At 38.8% G+C, this 26,913-nt stretch overlaps 1 protein-coding gene across 2 annotated transcripts in view; it reads right to left on the bottom strand.

Annotated features, from left to right (window-relative positions):
- The window catches only part of mslnb (mesothelin b), a 51,623-nt gene that overhangs the window by 10,335 nt on the left and 14,375 nt on the right, over positions 1-26,913 (bottom strand). For both annotated transcript variants that reach the window (XM_084040908.1, XM_084040909.1), the window contains exons 30-113: positions 26,738-26,835; positions 26,581-26,603; positions 26,461-26,482; positions 26,337-26,364; positions 26,125-26,209; positions 25,865-26,011; positions 25,197-25,408; positions 24,668-24,768; positions 24,387-24,499; positions 24,072-24,242; positions 23,954-23,985; positions 23,226-23,323; positions 23,067-23,089; positions 22,951-22,972; positions 22,828-22,855; positions 22,625-22,709; positions 22,365-22,511; positions 21,252-21,457; positions 20,885-20,979; positions 20,589-20,701; positions 20,224-20,388; positions 20,104-20,135; positions 19,895-19,992; positions 19,743-19,765; positions 19,628-19,649; positions 19,501-19,528; positions 19,303-19,387; positions 19,038-19,184; positions 18,448-18,659; positions 17,591-17,691; positions 17,319-17,431; positions 17,019-17,189; positions 16,900-16,931; positions 16,704-16,801; positions 16,529-16,551; positions 16,407-16,428; positions 16,279-16,306; positions 16,092-16,176; positions 15,832-15,978; positions 15,286-15,497; positions 14,939-15,039; positions 14,643-14,755; positions 14,348-14,515; positions 14,231-14,262; positions 14,028-14,125; positions 13,875-13,897; positions 13,758-13,779; positions 13,580-13,607; positions 13,390-13,477; positions 13,141-13,287; positions 12,581-12,792; positions 12,197-12,291; positions 11,987-12,099; positions 11,708-11,869; positions 11,595-11,626; positions 11,385-11,482; positions 11,220-11,242; positions 11,099-11,120; positions 10,594-10,621; positions 10,417-10,501; positions 9,781-9,927; positions 7,659-7,870; positions 7,329-7,429; positions 6,818-6,930; positions 6,482-6,649; positions 6,364-6,395; positions 6,158-6,255; positions 6,016-6,038; positions 5,896-5,917; positions 5,767-5,794; positions 5,588-5,672; positions 5,305-5,466; positions 4,867-5,078; positions 4,385-4,488; positions 3,939-4,057; positions 3,598-3,753; positions 3,020-3,234; positions 2,666-2,751; positions 2,439-2,575; positions 1,903-2,028; positions 1,254-1,444; positions 973-1,061; positions 708-835; positions 61-188 (exon numbers count right to left, since the gene is read on the bottom strand). In XM_084040908.1, coding sequence (XP_083897034.1) covers positions 61-188; positions 708-835; positions 973-1,061; positions 1,254-1,444; positions 1,903-2,028; positions 2,439-2,575; positions 2,666-2,751; positions 3,020-3,234; positions 3,598-3,753; positions 3,939-4,057; positions 4,385-4,488; positions 4,867-5,078; positions 5,305-5,466; positions 5,588-5,672; positions 5,767-5,794; positions 5,896-5,917; positions 6,016-6,038; positions 6,158-6,255; positions 6,364-6,395; positions 6,482-6,649; positions 6,818-6,930; positions 7,329-7,429; positions 7,659-7,870; positions 9,781-9,927; positions 10,417-10,501; positions 10,594-10,621; positions 11,099-11,120; positions 11,220-11,242; positions 11,385-11,482; positions 11,595-11,626; positions 11,708-11,869; positions 11,987-12,099; positions 12,197-12,291; positions 12,581-12,792; positions 13,141-13,287; positions 13,390-13,477; positions 13,580-13,607; positions 13,758-13,779; positions 13,875-13,897; positions 14,028-14,125; positions 14,231-14,262; positions 14,348-14,515; positions 14,643-14,755; positions 14,939-15,039; positions 15,286-15,497; positions 15,832-15,978; positions 16,092-16,176; positions 16,279-16,306; positions 16,407-16,428; positions 16,529-16,551; positions 16,704-16,801; positions 16,900-16,931; positions 17,019-17,189; positions 17,319-17,431; positions 17,591-17,691; positions 18,448-18,659; positions 19,038-19,184; positions 19,303-19,387; positions 19,501-19,528; positions 19,628-19,649; positions 19,743-19,765; positions 19,895-19,992; positions 20,104-20,135; positions 20,224-20,388; positions 20,589-20,701; positions 20,885-20,979; positions 21,252-21,457; positions 22,365-22,511; positions 22,625-22,709; positions 22,828-22,855; positions 22,951-22,972; positions 23,067-23,089; positions 23,226-23,323; positions 23,954-23,985; positions 24,072-24,242; positions 24,387-24,499; positions 24,668-24,768; positions 25,197-25,408; positions 25,865-26,011; positions 26,125-26,209; positions 26,337-26,364; positions 26,461-26,482; positions 26,581-26,603; positions 26,738-26,835 — 8,265 coding nt within the window. The remainder of the gene's footprint in view (positions 1-60; positions 189-707; positions 836-972; positions 1,062-1,253; positions 1,445-1,902; positions 2,029-2,438; positions 2,576-2,665; positions 2,752-3,019; positions 3,235-3,597; positions 3,754-3,938; positions 4,058-4,384; positions 4,489-4,866; positions 5,079-5,304; positions 5,467-5,587; positions 5,673-5,766; positions 5,795-5,895; positions 5,918-6,015; positions 6,039-6,157; positions 6,256-6,363; positions 6,396-6,481; positions 6,650-6,817; positions 6,931-7,328; positions 7,430-7,658; positions 7,871-9,780; positions 9,928-10,416; positions 10,502-10,593; positions 10,622-11,098; positions 11,121-11,219; positions 11,243-11,384; positions 11,483-11,594; positions 11,627-11,707; positions 11,870-11,986; positions 12,100-12,196; positions 12,292-12,580; positions 12,793-13,140; positions 13,288-13,389; positions 13,478-13,579; positions 13,608-13,757; positions 13,780-13,874; positions 13,898-14,027; positions 14,126-14,230; positions 14,263-14,347; positions 14,516-14,642; positions 14,756-14,938; positions 15,040-15,285; positions 15,498-15,831; positions 15,979-16,091; positions 16,177-16,278; positions 16,307-16,406; positions 16,429-16,528; positions 16,552-16,703; positions 16,802-16,899; positions 16,932-17,018; positions 17,190-17,318; positions 17,432-17,590; positions 17,692-18,447; positions 18,660-19,037; positions 19,185-19,302; positions 19,388-19,500; positions 19,529-19,627; positions 19,650-19,742; positions 19,766-19,894; positions 19,993-20,103; positions 20,136-20,223; positions 20,389-20,588; positions 20,702-20,884; positions 20,980-21,251; positions 21,458-22,364; positions 22,512-22,624; positions 22,710-22,827; positions 22,856-22,950; positions 22,973-23,066; positions 23,090-23,225; positions 23,324-23,953; positions 23,986-24,071; positions 24,243-24,386; positions 24,500-24,667; positions 24,769-25,196; positions 25,409-25,864; positions 26,012-26,124; positions 26,210-26,336; positions 26,365-26,460; positions 26,483-26,580; positions 26,604-26,737; positions 26,836-26,913) is intronic.

Genomic DNA, 26,913 nt, shown 5'->3' with positions numbered 1-26,913 from the left:
TATTTTCGCGTAAAATAGGGATGCCAGGGTTAAGCTCATCGTTTCACAGTTCAGACTTACAGCAGGGGATTGAAGTTGGGGTCCTGTAGGTAGATCAGTTCAGTGTAGTAGGCTGTGAAGTTGGCGTCCAGAACTGAATGGTTGAGCAGAGCAATGTTCAGCGGGTTTACAGTGAACACCTGGATGACCTAGACAGGATATAAACACAGAGGAGTTAGGATGTCCACTATCCCTCACAATTATATGCATTTCTCATCCGTCCATTCATCTTCTACATGCATAAAGTACATACATGCATATCATCACTGTCAAGCAGAAACCTTGTATCTCCACATTTCATCTTTTTAAGTGTGTTCATAGATAAATGCCGTATTTTATACTTTGCCGTATGACAGTGTCACGCAAAAGTAGCGTAAATAGCAGATCGGTAAGCTCACAAAATGTTGCATCACGATGCGTTGTGACCTTGTAGATCTGCAGATTATTAGCAAATTCGCCTCTGCCATGCCAAAAATAGGGAGGCAAGGCTGACAGTGATTAAGTGATTTAAAAACAAATAACTACATTGGATCCATTTGAACACTGGTTCTTTTTTTCCATTTCCTGAAAAGTAACAGTTTTGAACATACAAGGTTTCCACGCAGCAGCGATGATATGTATATTGTACATTCATACAAATATAAAGTTTCCTTCCTACTGAGCAATACCTGTATAGAACCAAAAGTATTGAGGTCCTGTAGTGTGAGGAAAGGCATGAAGGGGCCTATGTACTGAGCGAACCAGGCGGTAGAGTTCAGTTCCGGATCGTTGGCATCGTAACACTTGGGTGTCGTTCCTGTAAACACAATAAAATATTAAAAACTATATACGGTAACACATTTTTGGAATCAAATCTTGAATCCAAAGAACAATACAATCCAAAAACTTAAAAAAAATAACAACAAAAACAAATAACAACGATGAAAAAGTGACCTGAGACAAGGTAGGCCTTGATGACGCCGTACACGTTGCTCTCTGCAAAGTCTGCGATGCTGTAGTTGTGTGTGCCCAGAACTGAAACACTGAAGAATTGAACAAAAAAAATTGTCAAAAAAGATCAAATCATCAAGTGAAATCATGAAGTATGACTAGGAAAAGTTGTTTTACATAAAATACCGTACAATGTAATGTAGAACCGCTCATCACAGACACTATAGATGTGCAGAACTGGAGTACAATAATATCAAACTTATTTTTTTTTAAAGTCCACTTACAGTTTTTGGAAGGACAGACAGGTGGCACCCTGTGTGGTGGTGGAGGTGAGCAGGTTCTTGTTGAGGAAGACCAAGTAATCGGTGAGACTGCGATCGAACCAGAAGTTGACCTGTGACCTATCACTGCTGTTGAGAGCCAGGGGCCAGACGCAAGGCAGCGTGGGACGCCGCACAACCGCAGGGAGTCTCTCCTGCAGTCAGCATACAATACAATACTTAAAGTGGGGTCCTTGAGGGAGTTCACAGTAGAACGGACCACCATAGAAACAAGCTTTTTATGTTAGCATAACTTTTGACCGTACTGTAAACTAAATTGTTAAAGTATTCAATCAATCAATCAGTTCCAGGGGGTCCCCAGACAAATTAGTTAGTATAGCATCACAACGCATTGCATCGCAATGCTTTGTGAGCTTGTAGATCTATTTTCGAAACTTTTTGAAGTTGTTTTTTAAAATATTTTTTAAAGTTTTTAACAAATCTTCTCTTATGGGGTCGCTGGACTGCGGCTAAATGGGGGTCTGCGTCCAAATACATAGCAATTTGGGGGTCCTTGACATGAAAAAAAAACAACTGCTCTATACTGTATACAGTATCATGTATACACTATATATACACATGAGTGTCTGCTCTGTGGTTGTGTAGTGCCTACGTTCGCCAGGAACACAGTAGTCTGAACGTAGTTCTGGTAGATCTGGCAGAGTTGTCCCTCATCGTCAACAATACCAGGGCGACGGAGGAAACTGCCAAGGTCTGAAGGTGGCATGGAGTTCAGCAGCTGAAGACACAGTTACAGTAGCATAATGGAAACGTGAACATTATTCACACAGCAGCCATTTTTCTCATAGGGGCTGTGTGTCCACCAAGGCGTTTTTTTTTTCTGAGTGCAGCGTATGTTTTGAATTGTTTTCAATAGGAGCGCTGCGTTACCGCTATGCTGGAAACCACAGCAACGTGATGATACCCTGAGCGTCTATTTTGTGCTACACTTTCAGGTCTTAAGCGTATTTTATCTTGGACTTTTTTTTTACAAAAAATGTCTCTGAGATGTAGTGAACTAGAAGCAAAAGTAAAATAAAAAAAAAGTAAAAATTCCTCAAAATTGTACTTAAGTACAGTACTTGTACTTAGTCCCCCCCCCCCCCTCCACACACACACACACACACACACACACACACACACACACACCTGAGGCATCCTGTCGCTGGGCATGAGTGAGATGAACGTGGTCAGGTTGGGGAACTGGAATCCCATGAATGAGCTCTCCAGGAAACCATAGAAACTGTGGTTGTAGTTGTCACCATAGCAGCGGAGAGGAGTTGATCCTATAAGAACAGGGGAGATGTACAGTAAGAATGCTGCCTGTCATTCATTCATTCATGAGCTACGGTGTTTACTTTGTGGTCGTCCTTTACCTTTGAGAGACTGAATGATGTGGTTGTGTATCTCCGTTTGTGTGACGTCACCAAGCGTTGATAGAATCGCATTCAGGACAGTAACTCTGCGTCACAAAAAGAGAAGGCATACTAAAAGGTCAAATTCTAAAGATATTGTTACTGTGCCACTAGTTTGTAGGTCAACAACAATAAAAAAGTAAGTGTGTCAACCAGGATATATTATATTATAGTATTATATTACAAGATAATATAATACTTTTTACCCCATGATCTCTCACCCACTGGGAATACACCCAATGTTTCCCACAAAAAAACGTTCAGCTAAATCCCCCTATCCCCAAGGATAAGAATAGGTAAAGGTGCTCCACTTACGCTTGCTGCTTTGTGGCACAGCTCCTCCCTGCCACTATGTTGAAGTAAGCGCTGACATGGCTCGGTGAGAGGTCAACCAGTAGGGGGCGGAGGCGGCTATGGAGCCACGCTTGCACACTGCTGTCTTCCACAGAGGGCTCAGAGAGGTTGGCGCGGTCAAACACGACTTGCAACATGGCAGACCTCACTGTAGCGGGGAACGAACTCTCATGAGCCTGCAGAAAAAGAGAATAATATAAGAACAGGAACCAGGAGATACATTAGAAACCAAGCAAAGAGGGATGAGAGAATTAATGACTGTAATTGGTTAATACTATTTATGTTTTGTATTAATAATCAAAATCTGCAAAGTAACTACTAGTAACTAAAGTTTTCAAATGATTGTAGTGGAGTAAATGTACTAGATTTGCCTCTGAGATGCAGTGGAGTAGAAGTATAGTATAGTATTGAAAAATTGACATACTCAAGTAAAGTCAAAGTACCTCTAAATCTAAATATACCTCTACCGTCTAAATATACTTAATTACTTTCCATCACTGGAAAAGGAAGTTTAATGTTGAAATGTGTCTCCCTCTCACCGCGATGGCAGGCGAGAAGTCATCGAAGAACGCTGTGAGGTGTTTGTTGGGAACGTGGTTCATCACCATGGCGACCTGAGAAGATGAGGTGAGCTGACCAGGTGTGGAAGAGACCTCTGCTAACTGCGTCACTGTAAGCTGGGACAGGGCGTCCATCTGCAACCATGCAAGCATACAACACACACACACACACACACACACACACACACGCACACACACACGTACAGTGAGTGGATACACAATATGACAAACAGTGTAGAGAGATTTAAAATGAACAGCGTACCATAGAGATTTTAAGACAGGAAACAAATTCTATTCTATAAAAAAAAACTAAACAATACCGCTGAAAAGTTGGAGTAGAGCGTCCCTAGGTCACGGAATGAGACAACAGCAGCAAAGGCTCCAAAGTTCTTCTGCAACCATTCTCCACTGGCTGGATATTGTGAACTACAGCTAGGATCTGGACCAGGAAGTACATAATACATCAATGTGGATATTTCATTTTTTATTTTAAGATCATTATTATTTTAAAAGCTATATTCTGGTTCATATTTTAATGAATAAAACTGGTAGACTTAATGGTCCGTAACTCAAGAGTGTAGAAATGTGTACACCCATAGAGTTAAATTGAGGACTTTGAAATAGAAAATGTATCAAATGGGGGTCTGTGGCCTAATCAATGCATAATTGGGGGTCTTTGAAATATAGAGAATCACTGCTGTAGGATATAAGGTATTCATCAAGCTTGAGTCATTGATTTGCAGTTAGGATGAATGGAAGTCCTAACCTGTGGTTGTGTTCCTGGTGAGGAAGGCCTTGATGAAGTACAGGTATACAGTGACCGGTCTGGAAGGCTCCATCTGTGACTGGTGCTCACCCAAGACCTCAACACTGTGGTTGACAGGGAGCGGTTGAAAGGTCATTCATTATATTGTATTTAGTTTAGCAGCAAAGTGATTGGTAAAATGTTGTATTGAATGAATGTATATAGATGTATGTAACACATTATGCATAACTTCTACACTACCCATGGTGGTCATCTGCCAATGAACCACGCAGCTCAACTATGAACATCCCTAGCATAGGGGCCCTTGTATAGTTACATTCATATTGTTTGAGTTTACTGATCGATGGCTCTTGTGGCAAAGAACAGGTCTAAGGTACAGCATATACTGTGTGTATGAGTGGAGCACTCTGGTACAACACAACAGTGAAGCTCACAGCCAGGTTATGTACAACAGTTACAGTGTTGGGGGCTATGACACTTACAGGGCTTGGTAGGAGAGGCAATTTAGGTCTTTAGTGGTGAGACAGGACAGGAAATCTTTGGACACAGCTGGCAGGAATGGGCTGAGCCTTTGCTTGAACCACAGATCAATGAACGCAGGTTTCTCAAAGTTGTCTGAGCTGAAGGTGTCCAGTCGGATCTCTCCAATGGAATCCAGAATCAGCGATGTTGCAGGGTTGCTAGGGTTAAATGTCTACAAGGAACGGGGAGATGCAAGCAGAATTCTTCACAAATGTTTATCATAAGATTTATATTAGTAAATGTTTTATTTTAAAAATAAGGACATTTGGAGTATGAAGTAGTGGTTAGGGATTATAAATGGTATTATAATGGTATTTTGAGTTCATAACTTGGGAAAGTAGTTTAATTTCAGCAACTTGTTTTTGTTTTCTGTGTCTAGTTATAACTAAATCTTTTACCGTGTTGGCAAGAAGATCCAGAGCTGCATCCAGCACACCAGAGGCCTTGGACAGGAACAGCTTCCAGACTGGTTTGGAACCAGTGGAGTTGGAACCAGTGGAGTTGGTGGACTGATAACATTTTAAAACTGCTGCTAGATCCTGTGCTGTCAACTGGGACAGCTGGATGGAGATAATGGAGAGAGCAGAACAGAAAGAAATACAGGAAAAGTTGAAAGAGGTCAAGATGAGAAAGAGTAGCCTACTGTTGAGTTAAATATGAGAGACATAATTAGTGGCTTACTGAAGCACAAGCGTATTCTTCAATGCCGTAGTCGCAAAACCGTCCATTCATCTGTCCATTGTTGACGAGGAGCTGTAGTGCAGTGCTTTAGAAGATTGGAAAATAAAATAAAACTTTTCTTACAAAATGATACTACATGAAAATAAATCTGATCAGAAGCGTTGCCTCAGAAAACATACCTGTTTACTCCAGCACAAATGTCTGTTTCTGAAAAGACAAAGGAGTAAATGGATTAATGATAATAATTAACAAAACATTTACAAATATATTTAACATGAATAAGTCAAGAAAATGTATATAATACTTACCATTTGTAGGAGTAACATTGCACTAGGGGGAAAAAAAGATTGAAATGGTTGTGAATTAGCAGACAATGAGCCACTACTCTGCTTAAGATTTAATGCTTACATTCAAATGAAGGTACTTACCTCTCCGGTGTATATTGTGCAGCCTAAGAAAAGAAAATTGGATATAATAAGAATCTGGTTCAATTTTAAGAACACCATGGCTAAACAAAATGATTATTGCAAATGAAGTGTAAACATATACAGCAGATCTAGAAGATCTCACCTGGTGGAACTTGCTGAAGTAAAGCCAGCTTGTTGTTTGTGACGGATGATGCTACACTCTGAGGAAGAGTAAGCAAGGCCTGGTCCAGTCTGGTGAAACTGAGACCCAAAAAGTTGCGGTTAACATAGGCCAATAATAATGAATTAAATAACTTTGACCTGGTCTTCAAAAAACAAAACAAAACAAAAATATTGATATAAACTTACACTATTTTGTATGATGAGCAGGAAATGTTTCCCTGTCAAATGACAAAAAAAGAAGTTGTCATTTCAAAACAAACATACACAGTTACTGTTTCTCTCATTATTATGCTATAGTTTTTACCGTTCCAGAGAACATAACAAGGTGGGACAGAAACTCAGCCAATCCCCTCTCCTCTGGAGACGCAGTCAGGTAGTCAAACACTGAGTTGATGACAACGTCTTTCTCAGCAAGAGGCAACACCACAAGTTCTGCTCTCTGCTTTGGAGACAGGAGCTTTACAGCCTCCAGCTGGTCCGAAAAAAAAACATACAGAAAAATATTATTATTATTTTATATTACAGTAACATTTATATATTATATATTATATTAAGTAAGTAATTACCTATTACGTGTATGTTTAATATTTTTTCCATGTTATGTGTGTATAAGCTTAAGTCTATAAGTTATAAGTCTTACAGGGGAGAAGCCCGGGTTGAGATTCAGGAATTCGCTGACAGACACAAGGACTGAGAACGGCCCAAAGTTGTTCTGCAACCAGTCAACACTGCTGTTGGACACACAGCCTCGGTCTGGAGGGGACAGATCAGAATGAAACATTGAAGGGATAGTTCACCCCCAAAATTACTTTTTTCTATCGATCACTCCACTTGAATTCATGGATGTTTTTTTTGTTTTTGTCGCATTCCTAAGCCAATAATTTGATGACTGGCAGCAGTTCCGGTAGGAGACACAGGGTCTCCTTTATGTCTGCTACCGGAAACCGCTGCCTACCGGTCCACTGGTCATCAAATTATTGGCTTAGGAATGCGACAAAAACAACGAAATATCCATGAAGTCTCCATGGGGTGAACTATCCCTTTCAAACAAAAGGGTGTCAGTCAATAGTAAATTATCCAGTAAAAAGAGCCCATTCAGAGCCAAGTATAGACTCATTATTTATTATTGAGATAATGTAGTTAGTCAGTACCTGACAGTGGGCGGGACAGGAAAGGGAGGATTAGATCCTTCAGGACCAAATGCTGCTGCTGTGAAGTCATGTTGTCGAACTGATGGCTAAACTCCTTCAAACTGTGAATTAAACAAAAACACAATGAGAAATAATCTTCTCTATGACAGACTTATTATTCTAGAATCTAGAGGAAAGTTATCATTGTGAGTATGACTTAACCTTATGGGGACCTAAACGCTTAAATCAAACATGTCAGATCAAACCAATATTCAAAGTGAATTACATTTGCACATTAATGTGATTGGGTTATAAATAATGATGAATAATAGCCTCCAGGTCAATACTTACACTTGCTGGTATGTGTGACAGCTGAGGTTCCTGCCACTGAGGCATTGTAGAAACCATCCCGATGCAGATGACAGGAACCCTCTCAAACGTCCAGAGAACCACTTCCTGATGACATCACTGTCCCTCAGCTGTTCATCAGTCAGCATCGATAGTCTCATCTCTCCAATCACATCCAGAGCCACAGACGCCGATGGACCAGTCATGGTCTCAGACTAAACAAAGCATTACATGTGTCAATATGATGTTTGACTAAATTACTTTCAGTGTTTGGTCATTGTTGTATACCAATTCATTATCAATTTAGCAGTTTCATTTGAGTTTCTTTCAGTGTCTGGTTAAAGCAGTTTTGGGGCGGTGTAGCCGCCCCCTATAAGTGAGTTTTGGACACCGACCAAAAAATGTGTGTACCCCCTAACCCTTCCATTGTTAATGCAAATCGATACTTTTTTCATATCAGCCAATCACATTACAGCTAGTGTCATCACCACTAACTGTAATGTGATTGGCTGACTTTGCAAATTCAGGACTGTGATTGGCTAGCGAAACACATTACACATGTGCAGCCCTATGAATAGCAGTATGGACTTTAAAAAATCACACCCTGTGTGAAGGTAGCGGCGCCTTTGAATACATTATGTCATCGATATGTGTTTATAATGTGTTTATAGCCATGTGTCATGTGAAGCTTGACCAATCACTTTGTTGACGGGTCTGACCAATCAGAGCGTCGACGACAGATAAAGTTAAATTGAGGATCTAACTTTAAATAACTTACCTAGAAGGAGACTTTAGCCAAATAAAAATATATACAAAAAAAAACATGAGGAAATAAAAAATAAACCTTGACATCATAGTGATGTCATGAATAGTCCCCTTGCCTGACAAATCACAACCTTGACGGGCCTGACCAATCAGAACCTTGACGGGCCTGACCAATCAGAACCTTGACGGGCCTGACCAATCAGAACCTTAACGGACTCTTGGATTCTCGATCGTCTCTATCAAACCATTCTGTCATAACGGATGACTGGGTCCCGAACTCAGACTTTCTATACATTCACCCTTCATCTGTTCTTGTATCTTTCTCTTTCTATTCGTCATATTAACTTTAAATAACTTACCTAGACGGAGACTTTAGCCAAATGAATAATAAGATGAAGTCATTGTCATCGTTTATATAGACATCGAATTCTATATTCATGACATCATAGTGATGTCATGAATAGTGACCAATCACAACTTTGGCGCACCTGACCAATCAGAACGTTGACGCACCTGACCAATCAGAACGTTGACGCACCTGACCAATCAGAACGTTGACGCAAAAGCCAGGCATAGAGGGCTAATATCCGCTCTATACCTAAAGGTATAGAGCGGCTAGCGCCGCTAAAAAAGTCATTTATCCTTTTTTTGAAAGTGAGTCATGTTGTGATGACCACACACCGCCCACTTCACACTGGGTGTGATTTTTGGGGCGGTGTAGCCGCCCCCTATAAGTGAGTTTTGGACACCGACCAAAAAATGTGTGTACCCCCTAACCCTTCCATTGTTAATGCAAATCGATACTTTTTTCATATCAGCCAATCACATTACAGCTAGTGTCATCACCACTAACTGTAATGTGATTGGCTGACTTTGCAAATTCAGGACTGTGATTGGCTAGCGAAACACATGACACATGTGCAGCCCTATGAATAGCAGTATGGACTTTAAAAAAAGTCATTTATCCTTTTTTTAAAGTGAGTCATGTTGTGAAGACCACACACCGCCCACTTCACACTGGGTGTGATTTTTGGGGCGGTGTAGCCGCCCCCTATAAGTGAGTTTTGGACACGACCAAAAAATTTGTGTACCCCCTAACCCTTCCATTGTTAATGCAAATCGATACTTTTTTCATATCAGCCAATCACATTACAGCTAGTGTCATCACCACTAACTGTAATGTGATTGGCTGACTTTGCAAATTCAGGACTGTGATTGGCTAGCGAAACACATGACACATGTGCAGCCCTATGAATAGCAGTATGGACTTTTAAAAAAGCCATTTATCCTTTTTTTAAAGTGAGTCATGTTGTGATGACCACACACCACCCACTTCACACTGGGTGTGATTTTTTTATACCGTGTTGGCAAGAAGATCCAGAGCTGCATCCAACACCCCAAAGGACTTGGACAAGAACAGCTTCCAGACTGGTCTGGAACCAGTGGAGCTGGGGGACTGGTTACACTTCATCACTGCTGCCAGATCCTGTGCTGTCAACATGGACACCTAGGCGGATATAATGGAGAGAGCAGAACAGAAAGAAATACAGGAAATGTTTAAAGAAGTCAAGATGAGAAAAGGTTCTGTTGTTTAGAATATGAGTGTAACAAAGAAGGACACCTCCGGGTACTTTTAAATAGAATGTACTGGTTGAGGCAGCAAATTTGGACTAGATTCCGGTCACAGAATCAGGGGAGTCTGGAGAAGGGATTTCTTTCCAATCATTTATTTCTCTCCGAAGGGCATTGGGTTATTGGTCTTAGAACAGTATTAATGTGTGAGGGTGAATGTGTGGTATCGTTTCATGGACGCACAAAGGATAGGGGATCAAGGTACAAGGGAACAGGAAGAAACATACAGAGATCGTCGTGTCTGACTGGTCCTGCTTATGTCAAACACTCTACTGACTAAATAGACTGTCAGTGGGGAAGTACCATGTCAGGCCACTAGGCATCGCTGACAGGCTTTCTACAATGAGGGACTTAAGTGACTTACTGAAGCACAAGCGTATTCTTCAATGCCATAGTCACAAAAACCTCCACTCATCTGCCCGCTGTTGAGGAGGAGCTGTAGTGCAGTGCTTTGGTAAAGGAAAGGAAAAAAAGGTTCAATCATTTCCTACATTACAACAACATGATTATTTATTAAATACATCTGAGAAATAAAATTCACCTGTTAACTCCAAGACAAATGTCTGCTTCTGTGAAAACAGTGCAAACGAATTAAGGATTGAAAAAAATAACTAGAGAATATGTTCTGGGAATGTAAGTGGTTTGGAAACAATTTCTGTTCAAAGGGATTTAGGAAGGCATGGCGTCTCTGACGCGTGTTTTTGAAACACAAAACTAGTAATGACATAAGTTCCATGTGTTGATGCCTGAACATGAGGACAGATGCTCCTATATACATACAACACTCTTGATGAAGGCACATTTATTGCTGATATTGTTCAACTTGACTGAAAAAGTTAAACTAACTGCACTTTGACCATAATGTTTTATGCATTTTCTCCATATATCTTCTATTTGTTTCTTGATATATTTTTCTCTCTTTAAATGCCTTATGTAAAGAATATTGATATTGCCTTTGTGTATGAAATTTGCATTTACAAATACATTTGGCCATACTTGACAATGTTTCACAAACTACTAGGTCAAGAAAAGTATACAACACTTACCACTTGCTGGAATAAAGTTGCACTTGGGGGAAAAAGGGGGGAAAATATTTGTGAATTTGATGACATTTAAATAATACTCTACTTAACGTTTAAAATTTTAAAACAAAATTAAGGCAAATACCTCTCCACTGTATATGATGCAGCCTAAGAAAAAAAGTGCAGATACTGTAAGGCCTTGGTTCACTCTTAAAACACCATGGCATAACAAAATGACCATTGCAAATCAAAAGTAAATGTAACAGCTAAATCAAATATCACTTTATGTCCTTTCGATAGAAGATCTCACCTGGTGGAACTTGCTGGAATAAAGCCAGCTTGTTGTATGTGATGGATGATGCTACACCCAGAGGAAGAGTAGGCAAGGCCTGGTCCAGTCTGGTGAAACTGAAGATCAACAAGTCGGGGGTTAACTTCAGCTAATAATAATGAATAGAATCCCATCTACCAAGTCTTCAAAATCCACAATATATTGATGGATTGACGGATATACACTTACATTATTTTGTATGATGAGCAGGAAATGTTTTCCTGAAAAGTTACAAAAAGTTATAATTTCAAACCAAATGTGCACAGTTACTGTTTCTATTATCTTTACTTTATTGTTTTTACCTTCCCAGAGACAAGGTGGGACACAAACTCAGCCAATCCTTTCTCATTTGGAGATGCAGTCAGGTAGTCAAACACTGCATTGATGACAACGTCTTTCTGAGCAAGAGGCAACACCACAAGTTCTGCACTCTGCTTTGGAGACAGGAGCTTTACAGCCTCCAGCTGCACATAAAGAAAAACAAGAAAAACTCATTGCTGGATTGTATTTTATTTAAAACAATCTAGTAATTAATATAGGTCTAATCATTCTTTGGTGTTTTATAGGTGATGGGGTCTTACAGGGGAGAAGCCTGTGTTGAGCTTCAGGAATTCTCTGACAGAAACAAGACTTGAGAAAGGCCCAAAGTTGTTCTGCAACCAGTGAACACTGCTGTTGGACACACAGCCTTGGCCTGGAGGGGACAGATCAGAATGAAACATATTCAAACTGAAAGGTATCTAGAAATAATACATTTGCCATACAATCTGTTATTGAGATATTATAGTTACCTGACTGGGACAGGAAAGGGAGGATTAGTTTCATCAGGACCAAATGCTGCTGCTGTGAGGTCATGTTGTCAAACTGATGGCTAAACTCCTGCAATCTGTGAAGAAAACATAAGACAGAATGAGAAATACTTGCCTTCAATTAGTCTCTCTGAATGATTGATTAGTATAGATAGGGGAACAAAAAACGTTTAAAATAATTTTGACTTAAAGCTACATTGTAACTTTGAAGTGCATAAAAGGTTATTTTGATGTCCCTGCTCTATTGAGAAATTTAGAGATCATGTGGTCTGGTAGGTCAACTACTGGTTGACAAGTGGTACTGCCTTAAAGTGCCTTAGAGCCCTGCCGCAAACAGGGCTAAAAAACATCCAGCTCAACACTTACATTTGCTGGTATGTGTGACAGCTGAGGTTTCTGCTGCTGAGGCATTGAAGAAACCTTCCCGATGCAGATGACAGGAACCCTCTCAAACGTCCAGAGAACCACGTCCTGATGACACCACTGTCCCTCAACTGTTCATCAGTCAGCATCGATAGTCTCACGTCTCCAATCACATCCAGAAGCACAGACGATGCTGGACCAGTCATGGTCGTAGACTAGGGTAAGGATTACATGGGTCAATATTCATTTTAAATTTGTATCACTATAACGTGAGGATATTTGGTGTATGGAATAGTGGATAAAGATTCTGGCTCTATAATAGAGATATTTTTTCAAATCTTGATAGACTGTTTCTATAAGTACCAATAAAACTATTTCTTCTCTATCGCCTGCACTCTATTTATGTTAACATTATATGCGTATGCTAAATGCCTACATTGTAAATTATAAATTGCATCTGCCCTTTTAATACATTTTGTTGATTGGTCATTGTATATTCAGTATACAATTTAGCAGTTTAATTTTAGTTTACTTCAGTGTCTGGTTAGAGCTACGTTTTGTACCATGTTGGCAAGAATATCCAGAGCTGCATCCAACACCCCAAAGGACTTGGAGAGCAACAGTGTCCAGACTGGTCTGGAACCAGTGGAGCTGGGGGACTGGTTACACTTCATCACCGCTGCCAGATCCTGTGCTGTCAACATGGACACCTGGGTGGAAAGAAGAGCAGAAAGAAAATACAGAAAATGTTTAAAGAAGTCAAGATGAGAAAAGCTACTGTTGAGTAGAATTGAGAGACTTTAGTGGCTTACTGAAGCACAAGCGTATTCTTCAATGCCATAGTCACAAAAACTTCCACTCATCATCTGTCCATTGTTGAGGAGGAGCTGTAGTGCAGTGCTTTGGTAGAGAAATGGAAAATAGGATCAAACATTTCTTGCATTACAACAAAATGATTCTTAATAAAATAAAGCTGAGATGTGCCGCTTAAAAAAAACTCACCCGTTAACTCCAAGACAAATGTCTGTTTCTGTGAAAACATGAGAGTAAATTAATGAATGTATTAATTTATCCATATTTATGTACGTGTGAAATCTGCTGTACAAATAAACTTGCCTTGCCATATTATAATGTTTTTTAAATTACTGTACTGTAGGTATAGAAAAGTATAAACACTTACCATTTGCTGGAATAATGTTGCACTTAAGGGAAAAGGGTGAAATGGTTGTGAATTTACTGAAATTAACATAATACTCTGCTTAACATTTAAAGCTTGATTACAAATTAAGGTCAATACCTCTCCACTGTATATGGTGCAGCCTAAGAAAAGAAAAGTGCAGATATTAGGCTTTTGTTCATTTCTAAAACGCCATGGCAAAACAAAATAACCGATACAAATCAAAGGTAAATGTAACGGCAATGTTTACATCATGTAGATAGAAGATCTCACCTGGTGGAACATGATGAAGTAAAGTTAGCTTGTTGTATGCGATAGATGATGCTACACTCGGAGGAAGAGTAGGCAAGGCCTGGTCCAGTCTGGTGAAACTGAGACCCAACAAGTCAGGGTTAATATTAGCCAATAATAATGAATGAAATCATGTGTACCTGTCTTCAAAAAACATAATACTATATATTGATGGATCTACTTACATTATTTGGTATGATGAGCAGGAAATGTTTCCCTGAAAAGTGGCAAAAATATGTTGTCATTTCAAACGTTAATGTGTACGGTTACATTTTCTATTATCTTTACTTTATGGTCTTTACCGTTCCAGAGAACATAACAAGGTGGGACACAAACTCAGCCAATCCCCCCGTTGGAGATGCAGTCAGGGAATCAAACACTGTGTTGATGACAACGTCTTTCTCAGCAGGAAGAGGCAACACCACAAGTTCTGCACTCTGCTTTGGAGACAGGAGCTTTACAGCCTCCAGCTGCACAGAAAGACAGTCAAGAAAAGATTTATCACCACCACTGCATTTTATTTGATAATAATAAGGTAACTATTTGGTCTAATCATTCTTTAGCATTTTCTTTTATGTGGCAGCTATGAAGTCTTACAGGGGAGAAGGCTGGGTTGAGATTCAGGAATTCTCTGACAGACACAAGGACTGAGAATGACCCAAAGTTGTTCTGCAACCAGTAAGCACTGCTGTTGGACACACAGCCTTGGTCTGGAGGGATCAGAACAAAATATTAAGGCATTCAAACAGAAAAATGGCTGTAAATACCAGTCAAAACATATTCCAGTAAAGAAAATGTCCCATTCTAATTGAAAATAGAATAGGAATATATTTATTTAGCAAATACATTTTTGAAAATGAGAGCCAAACTGAGATATTGCAGTTAGTCAGTACCTGGCTGTGGTCGGTAGAGGAAAGGGAGGATTAGTTCCTTCAGGACCAAATGCTGCTGCTGTGAGGTCATGTTGTCAAACTGATGGCTAAACTCCTTCAAACTGGTGAATCAAACACAGAATGAGAAATACTTATTTCTTAGCTTATTGGTGAAGCTAGAGAAAAGGCAACAGAGTCATCGAAATCAAAAGGAGTCATCCCACAGCAAAGTCTATGGAAATCCAGCCAGTAGTTTTCAAGACATCTTCTTTGGCAGATGGACGTATAGACCAAACAACCAACATACAGTAGCCATCCTTAGAGCCCTGCTGCTAGAGGGGCTAAATTACATGCAGGTCAATACTTACACTTGCTGGTATGAGTTACAGCTGAGATTTCTGCTGCTAAGACAGCGTAGAAACCCTCCTGATGCAGATAACAGGAACCCTCTCAAACGTCCAGAGAACCACTTCCTCATGACATCACTGTCCCTCAACTGTTTATCAGTGAGAATTGCCACTCTCATCTCTCCAATCACATCCAGAACCATAGACGCTGATGGACCAGTCATGGTCATGGACTAGGGGAAGGATTACATGGGTCAATATTTAATATTATTAAATTTGCATTACAATTACATGAGGATATTTGGTGTATGGAATAGTGGATAAAGATTCTGGCTCTATAATAGAGATATTCTTTCAAATCTTGATAGACTGGTTGCCTGACAGTGAATATGGAATGTTTATTAGCATTTTTTTTCATTGGCAAATCTTTTTAAGATTATTAAAAACATGAGCTTTATTCATTTAAATCATTTCAGATGTGTTGCTTTTAATTCGTTTTAGAGATTTTTCATTCTATCTTAACCATAAAAGTTGTTTTCAGTGTCTGGTTAGAGCTACTTTTTGTACCGTGTTGGCAAGAAGATCCAGAGCTGCATCCAACACCCCAGAGGTCTTAGAGAGGAACAGCTTCCAGACTGGTCTGGAACCAGTGGAGCTGGGGGACTGGTTACACTTCATCACTGCTGCCAGATCCTGTGCTGTCAACATGGACACCTAGGTGGAGATAATGGACAGAGCAGAACAGAAAAAACAAGAAACCTTTAGTGAAGTCAAAATTGGAAAATAATATACTGTTGAGTTCGATGTAAGAGACTTAGGTGGCTTACTGATGCACACGCGTATTCTTCAATGCCATAGTCACAAAAACGTCCATTCATCTGTCCGTTGTTGAGGAGGAGCTGTAGCGCAGTGCTTTGGGAGGAAAAAATATCAAATGTTTCTTGAGTTGCAAAACAAAAAGTTTGTTCATTAAATATATTTGAGATGTTGGAGGCTTTGCCTCAGAACACTCACCTGTTAATTCCAACACAAATGTCTGTTTCTGTGAAAACATTAATAAATAAATGAATTAATTCATGATGAAAATAAATCACAATAAAATTCATAAAAATGAATAAAAACCACTATAATAATACACTTACCATTTGCTGAAGTAACATTGCACTTGGGAAAGAAAGAAAGAGTGATTGTTTTTTAATTTGGTGACATTTTAGTCAATACTCTTGTTAGACTTTAAAATGTGAATATAATTTCAGGTACCTACCTCTCCACTGTATATGATGCAGCCTAAGAATAGACAAGCACAGAAAGAGTTTTGTTGATTTTAAAAATGTAATGTGAAAATTGAAAAACACAACAACCACTGCTAATAAAATGTGAACATAACAGCATAGTGATACATCACTTTTAACTCAGGTAGAGACAGTAGAAGATCTCACCTGGTGGAATTTGATGGAGCAAAGTCAGCTTGTTGTATGTGATGGATGATGCTACACTCGGTGGAAGAGTAAACATGGCCAGGTCCAGTCTGGTGAAACTGAGACCCAACAAGTTGGGGTTAACATAGGCCAAAAATAACGATTTAATTATTTCTACTTAGTATACTTAAACTAAATATACCGATAGATAACTTACATTATTTTGTACGACGAGCAGGAAATTTCACCCTGAAAAATTACAAAAAAAGTTTGTGATTTTAAACCAAATGTGCATAGTTACAGTTTATATTACTATTATTACTTCATAGTTTTTACCTTTCTAGAGAACATAACAAGGTGGGACACAAACTCAGCCAATCCTCTCTCCTTTGGAGATTCGGTCAGATAGTCAAACACTGCGTGGATGAAAACGTCTTTCTCAGGAAGAAAAGGCAACACCACAAGTTCTGCACTCTGCTTTGGAGACAGGAGCCTTACAACCTCCAGCTAGATGGAAAGAATGTCAAGAAAAACTTGATCACCACCACTGGACTTTATTTTATATCTAAAAAGTAATTATCTCTTGGAGTTAATAATTCATCATTGTTATGTAATGTAACAACTTTAAAATCTTACAGGGGAGAAGCCTGGGTTAAGTTTCAGGAATTCACTGAAAGACACAAGGCCTGAGAATGGACCAAAGTTGTTCTCCAACCAGTAAACACTGCTGTTGGACACACAGCCTTGGTCTGAAGGGGACAGATCAAATTGAAACATTAAGCCATTGAAAGGTATCTGGAAATACAGTCAATACATTCTCCAATAAAACATATAACATTTTAATTGATTGTAAAAATAGATTTGGAAATGAAAATTAAACCGTCTGTTATATTGCAGTTAGTCAGTACCTGACTGTGGTCGGGACAGGAAAGGGATGATTAGTTCCGTCAGGACCACTTTCTGCTGATGTGAGGTCATGTTGTCGAACTGATGGCTAAACTCCTGCAATCTGTGAATCAAATAAAAATACAATGAAAAATAGTTGTTTTCAAATCAACTTCACTTCGGCCAATTCCCATCAGGGATGCGCCACATCATCTGTTTCCATCTGCTTCTATTTTCGGCATCTTCCTTGGTCGCTCTAGCCACCTGCATGCCGTCTCTCTCCGCATCCATAAACCTCCTCTTTGGCCTTCCTCTTCTCCTCTTGCCTGGCAGCTCCATCTTCAGCATCCTTCTCCCAATATCCCTTTCATCCCTCCTCCGTATATATATCCAAACAAACATCCAAACCTCGCCTCTCTTGCTTTATCCCCAAACCTTCTAACCTGGGCTAATCCTCCAATGTAATCATTGGCATCCTCAATTTTGCCACCTCTAGTTCCGCCTCCTGTCTTTTCATCAGTGCCACGTACCATTTCCAAGCCGTACACATCTTCCCTCTCACTATAGCTGGAACCCTTCTCTCACAAATCACCCCTGACTCCATCAGCTCCACCCTACTAATCTCTTCTTCACCTCTCTTCCACACTACCCATTATTTGGACTCAATTCAACTTCACTATATGACTTATTACTCACGAGAAAAAAGAAAAGAAATTCAAAACATTGTGAGTATGACTTAACTACGCTTTTCATCCAAACACACCATTATGGGAGATTAAATGTGAAATACATCCATATATAAAGATGATAGAATTACAGTAGATGGGAAAATTCAGTCAAAGGGTATACAGATGGAAGAAGTCTCCAGCTCAATACTTACACTTGCTGGTATGTGTTACAGCTGAGGTTCCTGCTGCTGAGGCAGTATAGAAACTCTCCTGATGCAGATGACAGGAACCCTCTCAAACGTCCAGAGAACCACTTCCCGATGACATCACTGTCCCTCAACTGTTCATCAGTCAGAATCGATACTCTCAGCTCTCCAATCACATCCAGAACCGCAGACGCTGATGCACCAGTCATCGTCATGGACTAGGGGAAGGATTACATGGGTCAATATTTAATTTAAATGTGCATTACGTGTGAGCACAGTTGGTGTAAAGAATAATGGACAGGGCTTTTCGCTCTACAATAGAGAACTTTCATTCCAAACCTGGGTGGACTTTATGTGGACAAATAACAGCTTCTGGGCAGAAATCATTTCTTTTTTTTATTTATTTTGCATTGGTGCATTTTATAATTACTAATTATAAACATAGACTGTAATTATGTGTAGGTCTGAGATGTACTAACTGAGTCATCATTGTTCATTTGAATTAGTTTCAGTGATTGGTCATTCTATCTTTGCCATAACACTTAGCAGTTTAGTTTCAGTTTATTTCAGTGTCTGGTTAGATCTAGTTTTTGTACCGTTTTGGCAAGAAGATCCAGAGCTGCATCCAACACCCCAGAGGCCTTGGAGAGGAACAGCTTCCAGACTGGTATGGAACTAGTGGAATTGGGGGACTGGTTACACTTCATCACTGCTGCCAGATCCTGTGCTGTCAACATGGACACCTGTGTGGAGATAATGGACAGGTTGGAATTGGAAGAGAAAAGAATATAGGATATTTCTAAAAGAAGTAAAGATTATAAAAGGTGCTGTTGAGTTCAATCTGAAAGACTAGTGGCTTACTGAAGCACAAGCGTATTCTTTAATGCCGTAGTCGCAGAAATTTCCACTCATCTGTCCACTGTTGAGGAGGAGCTGTAGTGCAGTGCTTTGGTAAAGGAAGGAAAAGAACATCAAATATTTCTTATATTAAAAAAATATTATTCTATTCAATAAAAAAATAAAGTTGCGTTGTTGGAATCTTTGATTCAGGAAACTCACCTGTTAACTCCAATACAAATGTCTGTTTCTGTAAAAACATTAGAATAGATCAATTAATTAACGATGATGATTATTATTTTTTAAATAAATATCTGATAAACATTTATTTAATTTGATATATGCTTACCATTTGCTCGAGTAACGGGGCACTTGGGAAAGAAAAGGGTAGAATGTATGTTAATTTGCTGACAGTCAATACTCTGGTTAGAGTTTAAAACCTAAATATAATTTCAAGTACTTACCTTTCCACCGTATATGATGCAGCCTAAGAAAAGACACATTTTTAATGTCATTAAAAACACCAAACAACATAAAGATCATTGCTAATTGCATGTAAACATCAATAATAGCATAGTGAAGCATCACTTTAGGTCATGTTTATAGAAGATCTCACCTGGTGGAACGTGATGAAATAAAGCCAGCTTGTTGTATGTGATGGATGATGCTACACTCAGAGGAAGAGTAGGCATGGCCTGGTCCAGTCTGGTGAAGCTGAAACCCAACAAGTTGGGGTTAACATCAGTGAATAACAATAAATTAAATTCTTTCTACTGTACATTGTCTTCAAAAACAATAATACAGTATAATTAAATATAAACTTACATTATGTTGAATGATGAACAGGAAATGTTTCCCTGGAAAAAAGAAAAGAAAAACAGAGGTTGTAATTTCAAACCATATGTGCAGTTACAGTGTCAATTATCTTTACTTTATAGTTTTTACCATTCCAGAGAACATAACAAGGTGAGACACAAACTCCGCCAACTCCTTTGGAGACTCAGTAGTCAGATAGTCAAACACTGCGTTGATGACAACGTCTTTCTCAGCAAGAGGCAACACCATAAGTTCTGCACTCTGCTTTGGAGACAGGAGCCTTACAGCTTCCACCTGGACAGAAATAACATAAAGAATTATCATTATCATCACCACCTGGAATTTATTTTATGGTATATTTATACATAACTTTATGTACGTCTATCTACATTATATATCTGTCTGTGCGTGTATGCATGCTTTCGTGCATGTGTATACAGTATACTACATAGTGTATTTTTCTTGCCAATAATAATCAATCAGGGGTAGCTTACAGGGGAGAAGCTTGGGTTGAGGTTCAGGAATTCTCTGACAGACACAAGAACTGAGAATGGCCCAAAGTTGTTCTGCAACCAGTAAACACTGCTGTTGGACACACAGCCTCGGTCTGGAGGGGACAGGTTAGGATGAAACATTAAGGCATTCAAAAGTAAGATGTCTGTAAATATCAAATACTACTGTAAATTCTAGGTGTCAATGGAATTTCCAGTAAAAGTACTACATTCAAATATAATCTGAAATAGACTGTAAAATGGATCCACAATTGTTTTTGAGATATTGTAGTCAGTACCTGACTGGGACAGGAAAGGGAGGATTAGTTCCATCAGGACCAAATGCTGCTGCTGTGAGGTCATGTTGTCAAACTGATGGCTAAACTCCTGTAATCTGTGAATCAAATACAAAACAGAATGAGAAATACTTGCTTTCAATTCAACTTCACTATAGATGACTTATTGCTGTCGAGAAAAAAACAGCCTTTCAAATAATTGTGAGTTTGACCTAACTTTATGGGTACCTAAGATTTTCAACAACGCTGTTAAGGGATATTAAATGTGAAATACATGCATATACTGTAGTGTTGATAGAATTACAATAGTTGTAAAAGTTCAGTGAAAGGGTAAAATAAGGATGTAAAAACTCTCCAGGTCAGTACTTACATTTGCTGGTATGTGTGACAGCTGAGGTTCCTACTGCTGAGGCAGTATAGAAACCCTCCTGATGCAGATGACAGGAACCCTCTCAAACGTCCAGAGAACCACTTCCTGATGACATTAGGGTCCCTCAACTGTTCATCGGTCAGAATCGACACTCTCATCTCTCCAATCACGTCCAGAACAGCAGACGCTGATGGACCGGTCATGGACTTGGAGAAAGATTACACAGGTAAATATTTCATTTAAACATGCATTACATGTGAGCACATGTTCTGGCTCTATTATAGAGAACTTTTATTTGAAATCGTGATGGACTGTTTCACTTTATGTGGACATAGCTTCTAGTTACTGAGTAATTACAATTATTATTATTATTATTGTTTATTTTTTGCATTGGTGAATTTTCTAATTACTAACTATAACCATAAACAAATTATTTGTAGGTCTGAGGTGTGCTAACTGAGGCATTTCTGTTATCTATCTTTATCTGCCTTTTATTTTAGTTACTTAGTTTCAGTGATTGGTCATTCTATCTTTGCCATTTCAGGTGGATAAGTCACTGATGATTTTGTTCTACAGAGCTTTCATAGAGTCTGTTATTTCCTTTGCTGCCATTTGTTGGTATGGAGACCTTGGCGTTAGACAGAAAAATGCCCTTAACGGGGTTGTGAGGGGGGCTAGCGAGATTGTGGGGGTACAATTCAGCTATCTGAGTCATATATATGACCTGCAGGTGCTTAAGAAAGCGTCATCTATTAGAGCGGACAGATCTCATCGCCTAAATCCTGAATTTGAATTCTTGCCTTCCGGCCAAAGGTTAAAGACCCCTGCAACTAAAAACAATAGGTACAAATTCTCATTTGTACCTACTTCCATTCGTGCCATCAATAATGGAAGCAGGAGGAGATAGCCATTATTATCTGGAGCTTGTGATCATGTCTATGTCTATGTTTATGTCTTATGTATGTATGTTTACTGTGTTTTGGAGTTTCTTATTATTATCTGCTGTAACATAAATTGCCCAGTTTGGGACATAATAAACTTGAACTTGAACTTGGATAAGTCTTAGCAGTTAAATTTCAGTTTATTAAAGTGTCTGGTTAGAAGCTTTTGTACCATGTTGGCAAGAAGATCCAGAGCTGCATCCAACACCCCAGAGGCCTTGGAAAGGAACAGCTTCCAGACTGGTCTGGAACCAGTGGAGTTGCGGGACTGGTTACACTTCATCACTGCTGCCATATCCTGTGCTGTCAACATGGACACCTAGGTGGAGATAATGGACAGAGCAGAACAGAAAGAAATACAGGAAATGTTTAAAGAAGTAAAAATGAGAAAAGTTTCTGCTGTTTTAAATATGAAAGACTTTAGTGGCTTACTGAAGCACAAGCGTATTCTTCGATGGCAAAGTCACAAAAACGTCCACTCATCTGCCCACTGTTGAGGAGGAGCTGTAGTGCAGTGCTAGGGTAGAGGAATGGAAAAGAAGATGAAACATTTCTTACATTACAACAAAATGATTCTTTATGAAAAGCATAATAATAATAGTGAGATATCGGAATCTTTGATTCAGGAAATTCACCTGTTAACTCCAATACAAATGTCTTTTTCTGTGAAAACATGAGAGTAAATGAATTAATGAGGATGATAAAAAAAACACAATAAAGGTTTGATAAAAAATACATTAAAAACACTTTAAACTTACCATTTGCTTGAGTAACGTTGCACTAGGGAAAGAAAAGAGGAAAATGGTTGTGAATTAGCTGACAGTCAATACTCTGGTTAAGAGTTTAAAGCCTAAATATAATGTCCAGTACTTACCTTTCCACTGTATATGGTGCAGCCTAAGAAAAGACAAGTTTTATATGTATTTAAACACACAATGGGAAAACAAAACAACCATTGCTAATAATAACCTGTAAAAAACATCAACAATAACAGTGAAACATCACTTTAAGTCATGTAGATAGAAGGTCTCACCTGGTGGAACTTGTTGCTGTAAAGCCAGCTTGTTGTTCGTGATGGATGATGCTACACTCTGAGGAAGAGTAGGCAAGGCCTGGTCCAGTCTGGTGAAACTGAAACCCAACAAGTCGGGGTTAACATCAGCCAATAATAATTAATGAAATTATTTCTACCTGATTTTAACGACCTGAGGCCGATTCTACAAATGTCTTCGATTTAAAATATATATATATATATTATATATATATCTTTATTTTTTTTAAATGAAAAATACATTCAATGATTTGCAAAAAAAAATCACGATTTGAAAATAAATAGCAGATCTACAAGCTCATAGCACGGCACTCGGTGCCGTGCTATGAGCTTGTATATCTGCTATTTTTTAAAAGACAAAGCAATCTAAAATGACACAGATGCTTTCCCGGTCTAAATGCTACACACACCCTCTGTGGATAGCTTTAAAGCACAGCTCAAGACCTATTTCTTCACTCTTGCTTTTAGTTGATTTTTCATGTCCTCACTGTTTTGCCTGATATACTGCCTTTTTTGCTCTTATTAAAAAAAAATGTTTGCTTTCCATTTGTCTTTGTTAAATTAGTTGTACTTTTTCTGTAATTGTATTCTTGCTCTGTAAAGCACTTTGAGCTGCATTTCATGTCATGAAAGCTGCTATACAAATAAAGTTTATTATTATCATTATTATTAAATGGGTCAAACCATAATATAGATGAATATAAACTTACATTATTTTGAACGACGAGCAGGAAATGTTTCCCTTAAAAAATAAAAAATAAGAAGTTGTCATTTCAAACCAAAGATTTACAGTTACTGTTTCTATTTATATTAGTTCATAGTTTTTACCTCCCCGGCGAACATAACAAGGTGTGACACAAACTCAGCCAATCCCCCCTCCTTTGGAGACTCAAAAGTCAGGTAGTCAAACACTGCGTTGATGACAACGTCTTTCTCAGGAAGAGGCAACACCACAAGTTCTGCACTCTGCTTTGGAGACAGGAGCCTTACAGCCTCCAGCTGGACAGAAATTACATGAAGAAAAACATTATCACCAGCATCTGATGTTTATTTGATGGTAAAAAAATATGAAAAGCTAAAGAAAATAAAGTAAAAGGGTCTAAGATCTAATAATTCATCAGTGATTGATATGTTGTAGCTTACAGGGGAGAAGCCCGGGTTGAGATGCAGGAAATCTCTGACAGATACAAGGACTGAGAATGGCCCAAAGTTGTTCTGCAACCAGTAAACACTGTTGTTGGACACACAGCCTTGGTCTGGAGGGGACAGATTAGAATGAAACATTAAGGCTTTCAAAAAGAAAGATGTCTGGAAAGTCAATACATTTTCGAATAAAAAAGATTCCATTCTAATTGAATGTAAAATAGATTTGGAAATGAGAACCAAACTGTTGCTGTTATTGAGATAGTGTAGTTAGTCAGTACCTGACTGTGGTCGGGACAGGATAGGAAGGATTAGTTCCTTCAGGACTAAATGCTGCTGCTGTGAGGTCATGTTGTCAAACTGATGGCTAAACTCCTGCAATCTGTGAATCAAATACAAAACACAGTGAGAAATAATTATTTTCAATTCAACTTTACTATACAGTAGATGACTTATTACTAACTCTTCTAGAGAGAAAAAAACATTTAAATCATTCTGGGAGTGACTTAAAGATTTGGGGACTCAACCTCTTGAACCAAACACACCAATAAGAAATATTATTTATTTGATAGCTATAGTGTAGTGAAACTGGCAGGAGCGAGACATGGGGAGGAACATGCAGCAAAGGACCTCGGCCGGATTGAAACCCGGGCCAGCTTGGTATGCCCCTTTACCAGGTGAGTCACCGACGCGCCCCAATATGAATTATTAAACGTGAAATACATATAGATTTGATAAAATTACAAAAGGTGTGAAAATTCTGTGAAAGGGTAATATAAGTATGTAGAGAGTCTCCATCTCAACACTTACATTTGCTGGTATGTGTGACAGCTGAGGTTCCTGCTGCTGAGGCATTGTAGAAACCCTCCTGATGCAGATGACAGGAACCCTCTCAAACGGCCAGAGAACCACGTCCTGATGACATCACTGTCCCTCAACTGTTCATCAGTCAGCATCGACACTCTCATCTCTCCAATCACATCCAGAACCACAGACGCTGATGGACCAGTCATGGTCATGGACTAGGGGAAAGACAAGGATCAATATTCCATTTAAATATGAATTACTATATGAGAGGACATTTAGAGAATGGAATAATAAGCATTCTCGCTCTATAATATTAGAGCTATTTATTTCAAATCTTGAAGGACCATGCCAATGTTACTACGTCATTGTCCATTGTCAACATAGTCAGCCACATAGTTTACAGAAATCTTGAAAATCTTTCACTGAATTGCTTCATTTAAAAATATATATATTTTGTTTGTATTGGTGCATTTAAATAAAGATTAATTAGACCAATAAACTGTACATGTAAATCTGCACGGTATGCTTTATGAAGTATTTTTGTTATCTAACTTCATCTGCCATTTTCATTCATTTCAGTGATTGGTCATACTGTACTGTATCTTCACCATAATACGTAGTAGTTAAATTTGAGTTTATTTAAGTGTCTGGTTAGAACTAATTTTATGTACCGTGTTGGCAAGAAGATCCAGAGCTGCATCCAACACCCCATAGGCCTTGGAAAGGAACAGCTTCCAGACTGGTCTGGAACCAGTGGAGTTGGGGGACTGGTTACACTTCATCACTGCTGCCAGATCCTGTGCTGTCAACATGGACACCTGGGTGGAGATAATGGACAGAGCAGAACAGAACGAAATTCAGGAAACGTTTAAAGAAGTCAAGATTAGAAAAGGTGCTGTTGAGTTAAATCTGAAAGACTTTAGTGACTTACTGAAGCACAAGCGTATTCTTCAATGCCATAGTCGCAAAAACGTCCATTCATCTGTCCACTGTTGAGGAGGAGCTGTAGTGCAGTGCTAGGGTAGAGGAATGGAAAAGAAGATCAAGCATTTCTTACATTGCAACACAATAATACTTTATAAAGAAAAGGGAAAAAAAGAAAGGCGAGATTATGATAATGGGTTTTTGATTCAGGAAACTCACGTGTTAACTCCAACACAAATGTCAGTTTCTGTGAAAACATGCGATAAAAAGAAATAATGATAATTAATTAAAAGAATGAATAAATGTTTGATAAAAAAAAAAATCAAGAACACAATACACTTACCATTTGCTTGAGTAATGTTGCACTTGGGAAAGAAAAAGAGTGAAATGGTTGTGAATTTGCAGACATTCAGTCAATATTCTGGTTAGACTTTAAACTCTGAATACAATTCCAGGTACTTACGGCTCCACTGTATGTGATGCAGCCTAGGAAAATACAATTGCACATAGTTTTTGTTAATAACAAACACGATTAGAAAACATCCACTGCTAATTACACGTAAATATGAACAACAGCAAAGTGAAACATCACTTTAAGTCATGTAGATAGCAAATCTCACCTGGTGGAACTTGCTGAAGTAAAGCCAGCTTGTTGTATGAGATCAATGATGCTACACTTGAAGGAACAGTAGGCATGGCCTGGTCCAGTCTGGTGAAACTGAAACCCAACAAGTTGAAGTTAATACCACTTTAATGAAATATTAACCACGTCTTCAAAATCCAGGATATAGATAAC

Source organism: Gymnoscopelus microlampas (genome assembly GCF_963454915.1).
Source record: "Gymnoscopelus microlampas genome assembly, chromosome: 2".
Lineage (NCBI taxonomy): Eukaryota > Metazoa > Chordata > Actinopteri > Myctophiformes > Myctophidae > Gymnoscopelus > Gymnoscopelus microlampas.
Note: the sequence above shows the minus strand (reverse complement) of the source record. Positions and strands in the feature narration are given on the sequence as shown.